This window comes from Camelus bactrianus, chromosome 3 (genome assembly GCF_048773025.1).
Source record: "Camelus bactrianus isolate YW-2024 breed Bactrian camel chromosome 3, ASM4877302v1, whole genome shotgun sequence".
Taxonomy (NCBI): Eukaryota; Metazoa; Chordata; class Mammalia; order Artiodactyla; family Camelidae; genus Camelus; species Camelus bactrianus.
This window is the reverse complement of record NC_133541.1, coordinates 81,360,169-81,378,824: the sequence shown is the minus strand read 5'-3', so window position 1 is coordinate 81,378,824 and position 18,656 is coordinate 81,360,169. Positions and strand designations below refer to the sequence as shown.

At 33.8% G+C, this 18,656-nt stretch overlaps 1 protein-coding gene across 3 annotated transcripts in view; it reads right to left on the bottom strand.

Moving 5' to 3' along the window:
- Positions 1-18,656, bottom strand: part of AP3S1 (adaptor related protein complex 3 subunit sigma 1) — a 54,239-nt gene that overhangs the window by 12,642 nt on the left and 22,941 nt on the right. For 2 of the 3 annotated variants that reach the window (XM_074360502.1, XM_074360500.1), the window contains exon 4: positions 8,135-8,206. In XM_074360502.1, the coding sequence (XP_074216603.1) occupies positions 8,135-8,206 (72 nt within the window). Of the gene's footprint in view, positions 1-678; positions 7,647-8,134; positions 8,207-18,656 lie in introns of those variants that run through there. The other variant, XM_074360501.1, reaches the window with a different exon arrangement.

The window sequence follows — 18,656 nt, the reverse complement described above, 5'->3', positions numbered from 1 at the left end:
ACTTAAAGTTGGAGGCAGGAAAAAATCAGCATGTGAGTTAATAAAAGACGGTGGAGTCAGATGTATGTATAAGGAAGATCAATGAAACTCTGTTGGTAAGAGCAAAGAAAAATACCAAAGTAAAATGGTGAATCTACACTATTAATTATCATACATCTAAAAATGAGAGAAATCTACAGATTCCTCAGAAATATAGCTAGGTTATTAAATGAACAAATGAGTGGGACAGAACAATATCTGTAATATGGTCCCACTGAAGTATGGAAAAAAAAATTACACACATACACACACTTGGATATACCCAGAAAAATTCTGGAAAGGTACACAAACACTAAAAAAAAAAACCCACCTTCAGAAATATATCCTCTCAAAATATATTTAACAGAACTTCATTAAATCTAAAAATATATTAAATTTTGCTATAATTATTCTCCAACAAGATAGCTGAAATGTTATATAAATCTTAACTTTCACTTGATAATGTCACTAACATGAAGAAAGTGCCCACTAAGGAAATAATCAGTTCTACAGTTACCTGGTTAATACTATCTTGAGATTGATTCAGTTGAACAGCTTCTGCTGTTAAAGAGCACAATCCCTGCACAAGCTACTGTCTTCTTGAATATTATATTACAAAAGAAAATTCCAAAGTATGACAATTTTGAAAATAACCTTGAAAGGAATTAAGAGTATACTGTTAGCCCATCAAAATTTTGATACATTTTTTAAGACAAAACAGAAAGGGAACGTATATAGCATACTATACTAATAATAATGAAGACAATTGTTAATTGTTGATCAATGGAAAGCAACAAGGGCATAGTAATTCGAAGTAATAGGTAAGAGTAATTCTATTTTGGTACACAATGTATTTTATACTCATACTGAATATGAATGTCTCAAATCTGAAAATTCAAAATATTCAAGTCTGACTGAAAATTAGAAAGCTCTTTTACTTGTTACTCTATATTTTGGGTTGATTGTACAGAAATTCTTTTTATTTTTTATTTTATTTTTTTAAACTTTTTTTTTTTATTGAGCTATAGTCATTTTACAATGTTGGTTCGAATTCCAGTGTAGAACACAATTTTTCAGTTATACATGAACATACATACATTCATTGTCACATTCTCTTTTGCTGTGAGCCACCACAAGATCCTGTATATATTTCCCTGTGCTACACAGTACAATCTTGTTTATCTATTCTACATTTTGAAATGCCAGTCTGTCCCTTCCCACCCCCCGTCTCACTGGTAACTACAAGTTTGTATCCTATGTCTATGAGTCTGTTTCTGTTTTGTAGTTATCTTTTTTTTTTTTTTTTTTAGATTCCGCATATAAGCAATCTCATATGGTATTTTTCTTTCTCTTTCTGGCTTACTTCACTTAGAATGACGTTCTCCAGTACAGAAATCCTTTTTAAAGCCTGCTTATTATAGAGTCACAGATGCTCACTATAAGACCTGACAATACTACTGGCTTATATATTATTGCTGACTTGTATTTTAAGTCTACAAATTTTTTTTCATTTTAAACTCTTAAGTACTTTAACAGTCAATGATCTTTTATCCTTACTCATAAATTTACTTCTTTCTTTGCTCTTCTTCCCTCTTCAACTCACTCCTTCTTATATCATAGATTTCCTTCTGTGAAAAGTACCCTCTTGAGAATTTCCTTTAGTCCAAAGGCTTGCTGGTTGCAAATTTTCTCATTACTTGTTTCTCTAACAATGTTTTTATTTCATTCATATTCTTGAAAGATATTTTTGCTAATTTTAGAATTACGGTTTAGCAGTTATTTCCTTCACCATATTATCTTCTAACTTCTGTGGTTGCTGTTGAGAAATCAGTTTCCAGTCCTACCACTGCTCTTGTAAAGGTAATATGTCTATTATTTCTGGATGATTTTAAGAGCTCTTTCTCTGCTATTCAATTTTACTATCATTAGTCTATATGTGGACTTACTTATTCTGCTTGTGATTCTTTTATCTGTGGACTGGCATCGTCCATTAATTCTGGAAAATTCTATTAGATATCCATTAGGGTATCCATTAGATACTCAGATTATGCTTCATTCTTTCTTTCTTCTTCTTCATTAGAAATTTCTCATTCTGCCTTTCCTGACCTGTAAACTATGTTTCATACTTTCAATCTTTCTTGTCTTTTTACATTGCATTATGGACAACGTGTTCTATCTTTCCATTTACTCAGATAGGTCCAATCTATGTTTAAACCTATCCATTGAAATTTGATTTTTTTTTCCTCTTCTAGAAATTCCACCAACTTCTTTTTCAAATCACCTAAGTTAGAAAAAAATTATTTATTGCAATTTTAAAAATCAGGATTGACTTTCTAACAACTTGCTCAGTAGAAAGGGGGCCAAGCTTTTGACTAGTCCTGGCAGGGGAGGGTAAAGCTGAGCATGTCTGGGGCTCAGCATTTGAATGACCCAGCCAGGAGTTTGGATATAGAAAGGACAGATTAAGCAAACTAAGTAAATGCATCAATATTAACAGGAATAATAGGAATGACAATAATCAGAATAATCTCTCACTGTCAAAGAAGCAAACTGCAGATATGGAAAAGGAGGAGGCTAGAGTAACTCTATAGTGTTGCACCAGACTGAGGTATTAGAACTCACAAAGATTTTTAATATATATGAAGATATAGAAATACGCACGAATCTGTGTGTGTGTGCTCAGACTGTGTGTGTGTGTGTGTGTGTACGTACATCTATTTCCCAGCTTGATTCACTGAGAACCAGGAGTAATATCACCCCTATACCAATAAGCATGCTTGGTGCTGAGACTGTCATTTCTATATATCATCATCCACTTAAAGGAAACTTGGAGAGAGGACAGATGTGAAGGCTGGGGAAAAATATATATAAGATGCTCTGTTCACACAAAAGGCCAAGAAACAGTGATCAGCCTCATAATTATGAGCACCTCCAGACCTTGGTTTCTCTGTACCATTTCCCACTAAAAGGAATCAGGGTTCCTGGAAGGAATGACTGATAACATGTTTTGAGCAGGAAATAAACAAAATAAATCTGGAACATCTAGTTGTACCAAAACACAAAGCAGCTATCCAAGTCCATGGAGGAAGGTGGGGGAAGGGTCATGTCAAAAGAACTCAGAAGACAACCTGAAGGGGGTCCCACTGGCCAAAGATGGGGCAATTTGAACATCAAAAAGAACAACATCTGTAGTGGATTAAAACAAATCAATTATGTTAAAATTCATATGTCACAAGGATACTAAAAAGAAATTCAATGATCACTTTTGGTAGGTAATAGGTTTATGAAAAGTGGTTAATAAAGGGAAATACTCTAGAATTTATCTTCTTTCCTGTATAAGGTGTACCTTTTTAAACCCATCATCTCTGTCCTTTTAATGGACTGTTTCACTCAATTCACACTTAGTGTACTGAATAATACATCTATTTTTAAATTATTTCCTTTTCCCCCCTAAAGTTGGTTGGTTTGATCAAATTTTATTTATATTATTTCTCCCTCTTTTAAATCAGAGATTCTACTATTTATTATTTTTATTAATGACAATTCTCCTTGCTTTTAATCAAACAAATATGATTTTATTATTATTTGTAAAATATTAAGTCTTCCTACCACTGAGATGCCTTGTTTTCCTACTAAAATGCTCTGATTATTCCCTACTTTCATTTCCTCCAATTGGATAAGAGTCACAAAATACTTTTATAATACATGTTAAATACTTCAAATTCTCTTATCTTTTTCTTCACGTCTTCTATGTCTTAGCTTTCAGTTATGTGCCTTGAGATTATTTCCTGCATTTCTCTTTTATATCTGTAATTCAAGCCTCAACTGTGATTATCATCTCCTTTTAAACTCTATGGTTTGACAACACATTTTTAAGCCCCAGGAAGACCTTTTCAAACTGCATCTCATTAAGTACTTTTTATCATTTTTAAATTTCAAATGTTCATCTATCTCCTCCAGTAGCTTTTTTTCCCCCTCACAGAGCATATTCTGATGTTCTTCATCTCTCTTGCTGAGATAGCATTCTCTTTCTGCTGGCTCACTAATACTTAGGCCTGGTTGCTGAGATACTCTTCTTAATGGTTAGACTTCTTCAGTTGGTGAAATGAAAAAGAGTCCTCACTTTATGTCCTATGGTTTAAGGATAGGCTGTCAAAGTCCTTAAGAGGGACTGGGCTAGAGGAAATCACTCTGTTCTTAATTCTTCATTCTCCTAGTCTAAAGGGTAGGAAAGACACTGAGGCCTCCAATCAGATCTCCCTTACCCTGATCATCTGATGGATGGGGTAGGGGGTATGTAGGAAGGGGTGGACAGAGCACATTCATAGCTGTCAATGTCATATATCCTCCAAACCAAGCTCTTCGTAAATCTTCAGCTCTCTCATCTTTGCCCTGGGATTTGAGGCTATGTTGCAATAGTGGCAACAACCTGGGGCTGCCCAATTAAAGCCACCGTGTTCAGGAAATGGACAGGTAACACAGATGAGCAAATAAACAGACCTTCTCAGCAAACCCACAATAGCCATGTAGTATAAGTAATAAACTAGGTTACTCATATTTTAGGTGTTATTACCACAGCATAACTTAGCTGTAAAAAAAGTCTGACTCCATTTTTGATGTCTGACAGTGGACAGCTTTCAAGCCCCACTGCTCCCCTTCCTCTTCTGCCCACATTTGGGCAAGTTGATAAGAAAGTCCAGGTGCTCCTTCCTCTGCACTGGCAGGAAATTCAAACTACGCAAAACCTGTCCTGCACACAGAAACCCTCGTCCAAGCCCCACCCCCTAATCATGTAAAACCCCAAGATAGTCGCTGTTCCTTGTTCTTCCCCAAAAAGCTTATTAAGTGAGTGATAAACCTTTTTAGATCATATCCTCTTGGTGTACGTGTAGTATCTTCAGTCTCGATGTCCAAACCAATTTGGGTAGGGGGTGCTGTCCCACTACTTCAGGGTGACTACAAAGATCAGCCTATATGACTGACACAGAAATTAGTACTTAAAGGTTTGTAATGAGAAACTGATTCACAATCACAATAAAGGAAAAGACACTGACTTAGGAGGTGGGCAGCAGGCCACACGGAAACAATTGCATTAGAGGCTAGGAAGTTAGCGGCCCATGTTTGTAGTGGTAAAATAGTTGGCAAAACTATCATGTGTGATACTTTGAAAAGCAAATAAATTAATCCATGAAAACTCTTTTCTCTGTGACCTAAAATCGGATGATTTTCCAAATACTGGCAGCTTGGTCACCATGGATCCCAGAGTGAGAGCATGTGGGACATGATAAAATACTGCATGAATTAGAAATACTCTGATATTTGTTACTGCAGCATAAACTAGCACATCCCGACTGATAACAAAAGGGGTATTCTTTACAACTTCCTGCTTTCCTCTATCCAACTGTCATCTAAAAGCACACAGTGGACTCTCTGCATTTGCCCCTAGGGAAAATGAGCTGGGCTAGTTAGGAGACCCCTAATGGCTGGGAAGTCCAGGGCTGCTTGAAACTTGAAAACAAGCCTACTTTCATAGAAAGGGTGAAAACAAGACTAGCATTGTTTTAGACAGAGAATGTAGGAACAGGAAATATCTATTTGACTGGTCTCTAATTCTTATTATACTGAAGCTTTTTTCTCATTGCATTGAAAAAAAATTTTTTTAATAAGAGCTTAGGCCAGAAAAAAGAGGCACAGCTAATTTTGTAGGTTCTAAAAAGAAGATACACTGCTATGTGAAATGAACAGGCTATATACACTACAGATAAGATCCAATTTTTTTTTTAATTAAAGACATATTTGTTTCTGTACTCATTTGTTCAAAAAACATCAGAAATGTACTCTAAAATGTTAACTAGTGGTAATTAAACAAGGCAGCTATTAGACTGAGGTTATCCTAATACTTTAGCAGCCTCCGTAAGCAAACCAGAACCTAAGTCTGTAATGCCTCAAGGTTAAGAAATCAAAACCTAAGAACAACCAATTACAAATGGCCAACTTGGCTTTCCCAAATAATGCAACTGCTTAGGCAATAGCCAATCAGATAATTTCCTCGCTTTGCTTCTGCCTCTTCTCTATAAAAGACTTTCCCATAGCTCCTGCAGGTGGAGTGCTCCTAACCACTTAGTTTGGTGCCACCCAATCTGAATCAAGTTTTGCTTAAAAATTTTAATGTGCCTCAGTTTATCTTTTAATACTAGGCAATCTCTGAAATTGAAATGGCTTCTATTTATTTTCCTCTTATTTGTATTTTTGGATTTTTCTAAAATAAATGCATTATTAATGTAAAATGAAGTTTTAAAAACACTGTGTGTCAAACATTTCCTATTAAGAAAAACTTATTCTCTAGAACAAACATGGTAACTTTATTCTTACTGCAACATTTTGCAAAAGAATCTTCAATTTTCTCAAAAAATTGCTAGATGTATCATTTAAGCTAATGATCTTTGAGCAGTCATTTTAAAAATAGAGTTTTAACCATGTACCAAAACATACTTTTGAATATTGTGAATTTTAATGCTTAAAAATAACAAGTCTTTGTAAGTATGAATAGTATAAGACAGATTAATAGAGAAAAGCAGTAGAAAACTAAAATAACTCTTAAAAATATCAAGTTTAAGTTCTCTATCCAAAATGAGCCAATAATATGAAATTAAATCACTTAGTAAAAGGGAAAAATGATCCTAGAGGACTGGCTAATGATAAATGTATTCTTTTGATGTTCACAAATAATAAAATGCATTCCTTGTGCTGTATCTTGATTGTAGTAGTGGTTGCATAACTAAATGTATTTGCCAAAACTTAGTTAAATGTATGCTTAAAGCTACTGAATTTTAATGTGTGTAAATTACACCTCAACAAAGCTGATTTTTAAAAATCACAATTTTTTGTTAAAATTTTCAGACTATTTTATTCAAAGCCTGAATCACTCAAAACAATCTGTTACATTATATAAACTTAAAAGAGACAAAAATTCTATATATAGTAAAAGTAGAATCTCTTCCTTGTAAATTCCCTACCACCAATATCCAGTAATACTGGCTAGAGAACTCAGTCATTCTTCCTTTCTCTCACCTTCTTTTGATACATCAAGTTCTGTCAATTCCACTTTCTTTCATCACTACTCTACTGCCTTAGTTCATTTTTTTCTGGACTACTGCAACAGATTTCTAACTGATTTCCTTGTCTTTAACCTCCCACCTACCAACAGAACCTCCTTAATGCAGAAAAAATTAGCTTACCCCTCAAGAATGAACAACCAAAGCAACAATAATGTCAGTAAAAACTTGTTTTGAAAAGTTAAATTGCCTCAGAATGAATTCCAAAATCCATGGCACTAAAATAAAGGCACTTTAAAATTAGGCTTCATGATCAATACCAAATCCCCTTGTCACAAAAACCCCGTACTTTACATCTCTGCCTGTAGAGCCATCCTCTCCTTTTCTATGGAACACCTACTAATGCTTAAAAAAACCCAGTTTAAATGTAATTTCCTCCACTTGCACTCTCCTAGGCAGAGGTAACTGGTGTAGCTGTGTTCCATTAACACTCTCAACATACTTGTTCATGCCAGTTTCCTCCTCCAGACGTGAACTCCTCAGGGTCTGAATCTTCTTCACTAAGCAGAGTGCCTGGCTCATAGTAAAAATAACTTATGAATTAAATAAAGGAATAAAAATAGTTTCATTCACTAAATCCATTTTTTTAAAGTCATTTTAGTGAGCAGCATCACTAATGTGTTACAGCCTTCTCTAAATGGCAATTCTATCACTATTTATCACATAATGCCTGTTGCTTTTATGTTGCTTCTTGTTTTTTTCCACTCTAAATCACCTCAGCCAGGAGCCTGTCATTTCATGACTCAAATACAAAATGCTTTCTTTTTTTGTTTGTTTGTTTTTTATTTTTGTTTGGGGGGGAGGTAATTAGGTTTATTTATTTACTTTTTTTTAAGGGAGGTACTGGGGATTGAACCCAGGACCTTGTACATGCTAAGCACATGCTCTACCACTGAGCTATATCCTCCCCTCTCACTAAATCCATTTTTACTTTGACAAATACAAATTAATATTTTTCTAAGATAAAAAGCTTAGACCATTTGATAATGTAGAAACTGTACCTTGTCTACATGGAAAATCAGATCCAGTTCACAGACATTTTCAAAACACTTGTCTAATGTTTCCACAAATACCTAAAGAAAAGAAAAAAAGGTTAAAAGCTTTTGAGAATTGTATAAGATCATTCGAATCTATTATCTACAAGGCAGACAATTCTTAATTGTGAACTAAAGCTTCTATCACATTTCTTCTTTAAATTAAACGCCATATTAAGTGCAAAAGGAATACTTATAGACTATTCTTCATCTAAGCTACTTTTCAATAAATTAATATGCAAAATACAATATGATGAAAAAAGAAAGCTTATCACAAGTAAAAGTATTTAACAAGATAGACAGGCATAGTCCAAGTCTCTACTACATTTAATGTAGCCAGTGTTTTTTAATTAGCAAATCAGTAAAAATCAAACTTACGGAAAGAGTACAGACTTTGGAATCAGATTTACCTAGACTCAAACTCTGGCTCAAATATTTTGTATGACCTTGTGTAGTAACTCAGTAAGCCTCAGCTGCTCAAACCCTACACATTCCCCCAAATGGCCCATTTTCAGACTAGCCTTTGGCTAGTTCTTGGGAACACAGCCCTTGGAAATTTCTGATAAGAGTGTTTTTGCATGCCTGAGGTCTTGGGCCACACTGTACCAGCTTATGCTAACAATGTGATTTACGATGAACATACTTTTTCTCTGAGGTTCTGGAGCTTAAGTAAGCAAGGTCGGTCACGGAGGTGCCACATGCCTATATGACTGACCTCTAGGACACCCAGGTTAGGGTGAGCTTCCCTGGTCGAGAACACTTGCACATGTCATCACATATCACTTCTGGGGGGATCAGGCACATCTGTGTGACTCCTGTGTGAAGGCACAACACTTGGAAGCTTGCACTTGGGCTCCTCGACACTTCCTCGTGTGCCTTTGATGGTTTTACTGTGTATCCTTTCATTGTAATAAACCCTAACCATAAGCATAGCAACTTCTAAGAACTGTTAATCCTACAAAACACTGACATGGGTCTTGGAGACCTCTGACACAAAATTGCAAAAATTAATCTCTTAAATTCCATTTTGCATAGTTGTCACTACCCTATTTCTATTTGTTTCCACTACCCTTCTCAATGGTATTTTCACAGACAGACTGACCATATAATTTATTATCTGAACTGGGGGGTATTAAGAGTAAAAGAGGAGAAGTGCCAAGATGGTGGAGAAGAGACTCACAGCTCACCCTCTCTCACAGATACACCAAGAATTACATCTGAATCACACAGAACACCTCCTGAGCTCTGGCAGAGTATCTCTTGCTTCGAAATATAGGAGGATTCTCACAAAATCTGATAACAAGTTCATACTGTATAGCACAGGGAACTATATTCAATATCTTGTAGTAACTTATGGTGAAAAAGAATATGAAAATGAATATATGTATTTTCATGTATGACTGAAGCATTATGCTATACACCAGAAATTGACACAACATTGTAAACTGACTATACTTCAGCAAAAAATATATATACCAAGTGGGGGGGGGTAAAAAAAAAGCAGCTATTAATCATTATATTATCAACAGTATGCAATGTTAGTATAATACAATAACCACCTAGAAAAACAGATGTAAACCAGGACTGCTCCAAGCAAACTGAAATGTATTGGTCACCTTATTCATAGGTGATCTTATGGGTCAGAGTAAAATCTAAACAGTAGGTTTCATGCTGTAACTACTCCAACCTGAGGCCAATTTACACAGACCTACCATCCAAGGTTCCTTCCTGGCATCAATGTAGAAGGGTAAGACAGGTGAAAGAATGTAGATATATTTAACTATTTGATCATGATCAACATTGTCTTAGCCCAGAGTTGGCAAACTTTTGCTGCAAAGGTCCAGAGTAAAGATTTTAGGCTTTATGGGCCATACAATCTGGCATAAAAGTAGCCACAGACAACACAAACAAATGAGCGTGGCTGTGCTCCAATAAAACGTTATTTACAAAAATAGATAGCAGGCTGGATTTGACCTGAAGGCTGTAATTTGTTGATCCTTGACTTAGACCAAAGTTAGTAGGAAAAAATAAGATATCAACAGTAGAATATGCAGTTTACACATAAATTCATTTATGAGAAGGCAAGTTATTAAGATTACCAAGTGTGAAGCATATACATTCCACCCTCAAGTGAGTTCCTAGTTTATTTCAATTGTGTGGTAGGCAGAAAATAAATATTGTTGAGTATCTACCCAAACTCCCAACTTTGTCTATTTCTCCTGAAGACCTTGACTGCAATGACTTTATTTATTCTATTTCTACCTAATTCAGATTCGTTTTTCTTCTTGCTATAATAGATTTTTGTTACGAGGACAAAAGGGGGTAATGCTGCTTGAACACAGAGTAAGCACTTAAATATTAACTTCTTGGGGAAAGTAAGAATAAGAGTAAAAAAGAGAAAACTTTCCCATTGAGAAAGATGAAAATATTTATTTCTGAAATAGTATCTTTAACTTGGAAGTGGTCTGAATACATTTTATAACTCATAGTTATATAAGTTACGGGAAATAAAGCCATAAAAGATCTGTCCTTTAGTAAATTTTTTCTGAAGTATAACATACATACAGAAAAGTACACAAAACTGATGGTAGAAATGTAAAATGGTGCAGCCACTGTGAAAAACAGTATGAAGGTTCCTCAAAAACCTAAAAGCAGAACTATCATATGATCCAGCAATTCCACTCCTAGACATACAGCTGAAGAAAACAAAAACACTAATTTGAAAAGATACTTGCACCACAAAGTTCACAGCAGCATTATTTACAACTGCCACTAATGAAAGCAACTTAAGTGTTCATCAATAGATGAATGGATGAAGATGTAAGATATATATATCTCACATTACACACACACACACACACACACACACACACACACATATATATAATTACACACAATGCAATACTACTCAGCCACGAAAAAGAATGACAATTATGCCAATTGCAACAACATGGATGGACTTGGAGGGTATTATGCTTAGTGAAATAAGTCAGACAGAGAAAGACAAATACTATATGTTATGACTTATATGTGAAATTTAAAAAATAAAATGAATGAATATAACAAAGCAGAAACAGACTCACAGACATAGAGAACAAACTAGTGGTTATTACTGGGAAGAAGGAAGGTAAGAGGGGTAATATAGGGATAGGGGATTAAGAGGTAAAAAATATTATGTATAAAATAAATAAGCTACAATGATATATTGCACAGCAAAGGGAATACAGCCAATATTTTAAAATAATGACTTTAAATGGAGTATAATCTATGAAAATTATGAATTGCTAGGTTGTATATCTGAAACTAATGCAATATTGTAAACCAACCACACCTCAAAAATTAAAAAGTTATGTAAATCATAACCTGATCAATTTCTACAAAGTAATCTGTGTAACCCACACTGAATATTCAAATATTAGAATATTATCAGCACAGTAAAAGCCTCCTCATACACCATCTATCAACTATCACTATCCTACTTTTCTAACATTATAGATACATTCTGCCTATTTTTGAACTACAATTGACCCTTGAACAACACAGGCCTGAGTTGCATGGGTCCACTTTTAAGCAAATTTGTTTCAATAAATACAGTACTATATTACCCATGGTTGGCTGAATCTAGGGATGCGCAAACCACAGATATGGAAAGTTAAATGTAAGGGACTTGAGTATTCGTGGATTCTGGTAACCACAGTGGGTTCTGTAACCAATCCCCCACAGATATCAAGGGACAACCGTATATTTAAATGGAATCATACAGTATGTAACCAACTGTGTGGCTTTTTCAATTTATCATTATTTTTGTGAGATTCATTTATATTATTATATAATAAATAGTTTATTCATTTTTGTTATACAGTGTGCCACTGTAGGAATATACCACAATATATTTATCCATTCCACTGTTGACAGAAATTTGGGTTGTTTCCAGTATGGGGCCATTACAATTAGTACTGCTAAGAACATTCTTATACAAGTCTTTCAGTAAACATTCATACACGTATCTACTTAGTGCATATCTAGAACAGAATTACTGGGTAACAGAGTAGTGATTTTCAATAGATTTTCAAAGCAATTATAAAAATTTACACTTCAAATAGCAGTACATGTGAGATCCCAAAGGGCCACATCCTTGCCACCATTTTATGTTATGGTTCTAATTTTAGCCATTCTTATGTGTGTGTGGTGGCATGTCATTATGATATTCATTTGTATTTCCTTGTTGCCTAAGGAGATTAACCACCATTTCATATTTATCAACCATTTAGATATCCTTTTTTGTGACGTCTGTTCAAGACTTATGCTCATTTTTCTGTTCAAGACTTATGCTCATTTTTTCTTATTGATGTATAGAAATTCTTTATATATATAATATATATAAATATTCTTTATATATATATGACACAGTCCTGTCAACATATACATACTATGGATATCTTCTCCCACTCTGTGACTTGCCTTTTCATTCTTCTAGTAATGTTCTTGGAAGAACCTAGGTTTAAATTTCAGTATAATCCAACCTATAAGCTTTTTTCCTTAATGGTTAATCTTTTTGCGTGTATGTCCAATTTAAGAAATTTTTGCCTACAGCAAGGTCAAAAAGATACTTTCCCAGAAGAAAACAAAAGCTTCACTATTTTACTTTTCATGTTTGGACCAAATCTATCTGGAATTAATTTTTAATTGAAGTGAAGTGATCTTTTTTAATTTAAAGTCATTATTAAATCTATTAAACAGAATAAAGTTTCCAGTATGCCTTTATTTTTCCATGTTTACTTTTTCCAGATCCACTGGTTTGATTACCCATATACTGTAGTCATTCTTTTTTAATCATCAGAAGATGACTATCTTGGTGAAAATGCTATCTAAATAGTTTCCCTTCCACTATGTATTTTTATGAAGGATCAGTGGAACCCACTGAATGTGAAGACTATACTGGACAAAGAAAAAAAGTTCACGGTAGCACTGAAGGTGCCACTGGTGAACTAAAGACTGCAAAAAAAAAAAAAAAGAAAAAGAAAAGTTATGTATACAGGCAGTATAGCAAAGTGGTGAGGAAACCAGAAAGACTTGACTTCAAATTCTGACTTGGCTGCTACCTACATATGTGAGCCTAAGTATCACTTAACTCCTCTAAATATCAGAACTATAAAACAGTTACACAACTATCTACCTTTCTGGATTATCTAAAATATTTAGTTAAATAATTTAGATAAAGCACCCTACATAGCGCCAAAAACACACCTACTAAACCAAAGCCAGTACCCTTATTTATCTGTTCAAAACATATGATTATAAAATTAAAACAGAAATAGAAAATTCTAATTCTGCTAGTGATCGTTGATATAAAAGCAAGTACACTGAGGTTGCCAAGTCTTTGTGATTTGCTTATTAGCTTAGAAATAAAAAATGTCAATACTTAAACCACAAGAATACCACTTATGAAAAATGTAAAATTTTTTAAAAAGTAGCTTGCAGCAAAATGTCTTAATAACTACATGTTCTTAACTTAAGGAAAAGAATTCTTAAGATTGAAGGCATTGAAATGCTAAGTTGGGTAAAAAAAAAATGAGATAAAAAACTCTCTTCAAAAGACTCTCCATTAATTTTCTTCTGAGTTAGTAAGAATTATTTAACATAATTAGAATCTAGAGCCCCAAGGTAGATATACACTGCTGATGTTACATGGATAAGCCCAATATAAAACTAATAATCTACAAACTGAAGTAAAGAAATTAAGAAAAATTAATGGGCCTTGGGGGTTCTGACCATAACAACCAAAAAATAATAAAGTTGCTGTTGCATTATATTTCACAAAGAGAAAGATAAAAAGAGCAAAGAACTATAAGTGACATGGTAAATGGCACCCTACTATGTTTCATTTTTTTAAACAATAAAAGTTTAAAGTCAATTTCAATATAACTGTTAGATACTAAATAGCTACTCATCAATCTCTGGCCTTGGGGATTCAAAGGCTGATGGGAGAAAAATTACTTTTAATTTACTAAGAATCATAGTTTAAGTTTTCCTTCATTTTAATAATTACATCATTTTCCAAAAATAAATATAAAAGAGACATTACAAAAAATGCCACATCTACATATAAAGAATCTCCCTTCCTTGTGCCCTTCTATCAACAGAACTTTCTCGTGTTTCCCTTTATCTTTAATTACAAATCTATATTCTTGGGCCATAAAGGATAACAGGAGTCTATTATGAGGCAGCTGAGTACTTAAGAGTCCTTAGCACCCTATTAAAATTCCAGCTTAGCCTCTAATAATGAAATCAAGGGCAAGTTACTTAACTCTAAGCCTCAGTTCCTTCAGTTGGGCACAATAATAACTCTATGCCACAGAGTTGTTTTGGTGCTTAAATTAATAAATATAATTAATTTATAAATTAATATAAATAATATATAATATATAAATATAATATTAATAAATATAAAGGGCTTACAACAGTATCTCACCAAAAAAAAAAGTACTCAATAAATGTTAGCTAGTATTATAATACTATACACAGATGAAGAAATAAAAATGTGCACTAGGCAAAATAAATGCCACAAAATATTCTTAAGCAATATCACTTATTTGGCAGACACCCCCACCCCCCTGCCTTTAGAGTTTCTAGGTAAAAAAATATATTTTTTTGTCTAGGTTTGGGGACTTATGTTAAATTTCAGGAGGAACTGATCCTACTGTTTCTAATCTATAGTATTAAATAAAATACATAAATGTTAAATTGACATGTTATAAGACAGGAAAGTTTTAAGCCCAAGAATAGGAGGTATAAACTTAAGAATATGCCAAGAGATCTTAAAAAAATGTTTTTCAGTCAGCAAAATGTTCTAGACAGATACTGGTTTAGCTTAGGAATTTAAAAATACCACTAAAAATGTATTAGTAGAGCTAGGGAAGACATAGTGAACTTAAAATCAGATCAATTACCTTTGAAAAACAACTGTGAATGTAGCCTAGATATAGTCTCCAACATGGATTGTTAAATGTAATATGTAATGTAATATTCAGAATCTTTAAACTATGGTGTGTAAATAGCACTTGACTCAGCATATGACTGGATTCTGAACTGCATTTCCACTAAACCTGACCTGGAAACTCATGTGCCAATGATGACTGACATTTTTTTATCAGTAAAAATAGAGACATTTATTGTGCACTTACTATGTACTGGTTAGACATATTAAACCCTTGACTTTAATATGAAAAATTAAAGAGTTGATGAAAGGACTATAGTCATGTCATAATGATTCCTTAACAGTTCAGATTAATGATTCTTTTTGTGTAATTTATTTCTATTTAAAAAATTAAATTAAAAAAATTTTAAAGGTTAACGATGATAATAGTTAGTACTTATTGAGTTTTATGCTATTATGGCATTGCTATTGTTCCAAGTGCTTTAAATAGATTATTTTATTTAATCCTTTACAGTAATCCCGTAAGGCAGGTACTTTTATTATCAACCATCTGTGGAAGAGTAATTTAAAGCAAGAAGTTAACTAACTACTAGCACAGTTAGGCAGAAGAGTCCCCATCAAAGTCCAGAAAGTCTCACTGCAGAATTCACATTCTTATTCACTAGGCATACTCCTTCCAACAACAACAAAAATGGCCCTTTATTTTTAATGTAGTAAGAAGTGATTATTTAGAGAACTTAGAAAATACAGAAAAGTATAAAGCAAAAATGTTAACTTTCCATTTTTCTGTCACCCACATTAACACAGTATTATGCAAAGCAAAGACTGCTTGTACCACAGGAAACTTATTTACATTGTAGTCGCTCTTATTAAAAAGAGAAATTTTTAACACTGGTAACACAGTTATGGTGGAGAGAGCAGAATTTTCCAAAAATGATTACCTGGAAAACAAATGAACTGGGCCAGGGCTCCCTCTCTGTCTAGCAGGAGGAACTGTACCAGAAGTTATCTCCATAGGACCAGGGGTTTATCCTACCCAACCCCCCAATAGAGGAGCTGAAACTTCCCACAGTCCTAAAGTCGGCTAATCTTCCCAGACAATTCTTAAAAACAGGTGGCACCTAAACCTGTATAACTCAAAGCTTAAGTAATCTGTATGTCACTCCACTGACAGATGTTTTCAACAAAGCCGACCCTTATAGTAAAAGAGAACAATGATGTGGGGTGGCACACTAGTCTGTGTTTAGTAATATCTGCCTCAGCATAGCTTCCTATGCAACAGTGGGAAGATCAGGGGGTCTTCAATTAAGTATTCTTGGTTTACAAGTTTCCCCAATTAAGCCTATTCTTATCGCATAATTCTATCACAATGCAGAATCCCTAAGCCATCAAAGAACATATAGTATAAAAAGATTCACAAATTCATGTAAAAATGAAAAAAGGAATTCTTTACCCAATTCAGTTTGTATACTAATGAAATAATACTTCAGATGCCTTCCTTACAAGTATATGCTTAAACAATAATGTTAGCTAAAAACCACTATTACGTGTCAGTCATTTAGTGACAGGATTCATGTACACTAACCTTTTTTAATGCTTTCACATACTCTATGGGTTGATATTATTATTATCACTCCCATTTCGCAGATGAGAAAAGTTAGAGACAAAAGAGGTTAAATAACTTGCCCAAAGTTATAGAGCCAGTACAAAGCAGAGCCTGAATGATTTTAACCGCCACTAGCTTCCCTTAATTCACTGATATTTCTAACAACTCATGAGGTCTATAGGCAGCATATTGAAACAAGAGTACTTTACAGGTGAAAAAATTCAAGATCTATGAAGATTAAATGACTTGCTCAATACCATACTAAATTAACATTAGTAATCATAAGTAAAATAACTTCACAATAGCTAGTCTAACACTCTGGTCTGTAGTACTGACAAATCCTATACATAAGAGCTCTTGTTTATATTCCAATACCATGGTAAAAATATATCTTTCTAAATCTAAAGAAAAGCTTAGCTGTTAGTTCTCAATTTTTTCCTAACTATTGCTGAACAAGGCTACTGCTGATGTAACTGCTACATGTGACACAGAAAACTATTACAAAATTTGGAATTATCTAGTGAACTTTGATGCCTCCATTATCAGCCTAGCATACTAAATTAATTGAGGACAATACAACTGCTTATAAATAACTCAAACAACCAGTGTTAATATTTAATGAACTTCCATTCTCACTCTGTAAATATTTTAACACTTCCAATCAAGATACACGGCAACAGAAGGGACTTCAAAAAAGGCTAGGTATCAACTCTGAAACTGGCTTATACTGCAGTCAATACCACACTAAAATAGTACACATCAGAAACAAAAATAGATCATTTTTTCCCCTACTAACAAAGAATTAAAAGAAACAAAGAAAACAGAAGCTGATTATTCAATTTGGTGACATACTGGTATAAATCCCATATGTAATTTACTAACAATGCCTTCTCTCAGATTGTATACAAGATAAAAAATGAAATCAAATCTGGGACAAGATATGCATACCTTAGAAACACGAAATCTTTGCATAAAAATATATGCTTCTGATGATCATTTAAATTGTATCATTTTTAATATTCAAGAAATCAAAATTAAACAGGTGTTTAGTCATTACATGTTGATGTTTATTACATTTTCTCAATTCATTATCTAAAGAAAATACAAAACCAAGAGAATTTGATCTAAACTCTCTTGATTTATATTTTCCACTTTTACTTATATTACACTTGGATTTCTCAAAACTAGAGGGTGGACAATTCCAAGAAAATCAGTTCTAAATAAGCTCTGAATAGCTGTTTCATGAAACAGAAGCAGAAACAGTAACTCCCTTCCATCTTTGTTCACTAAACCAATGTTTTTAAAGTGACTGACACACATGCTCAGCACTTCCTCTTAAGTATTTAGTGATCTGTAATAATCACAGGGGAAAGACAGCAACTACAGCACTTCCAGTATATTCAAGATAATGACAGAATTCATCCCTGCAAGGTAAATTACAGAAAGTTTCTTTTTTTTGTGTGACAGGATAGATCAACATGTGATAACTCAATAGGCGCTTCTTGTAAAAACAGCTCAAACCCACATTAGTAATGGGAAGATGACACAATCCTCCTGAAATTCTTCTCTCTGTATCTTACCTAATATCAAGACAAATTACCAACATTTCAAACAGTAACGGCTAAAACATTCTATAAAACATAAGACATAGTTTCCACTTCCCAAATACATGACAAACAGAATTTACTTCAGGGAAGACGTAGGATTATTTGTTTTTTGACAACTCCTCATATAATTCCCTTCTGAGATAAAACAATCATGCTATCATAACCATTAAGATCAGCAACAGCAACAAAATAATAATCAACAATGGGAGAATAATCCAAGCAGAAGGATCAGCAAGTACACAGGCTGAGGTAAAAGCATGCCTGGTGTACCCGAGGAATAAGGAAGGCCAGTGCGGGTGGAGCAAAGGGGAAAAGCGGAGAAAATGGACAGAGGTGAGT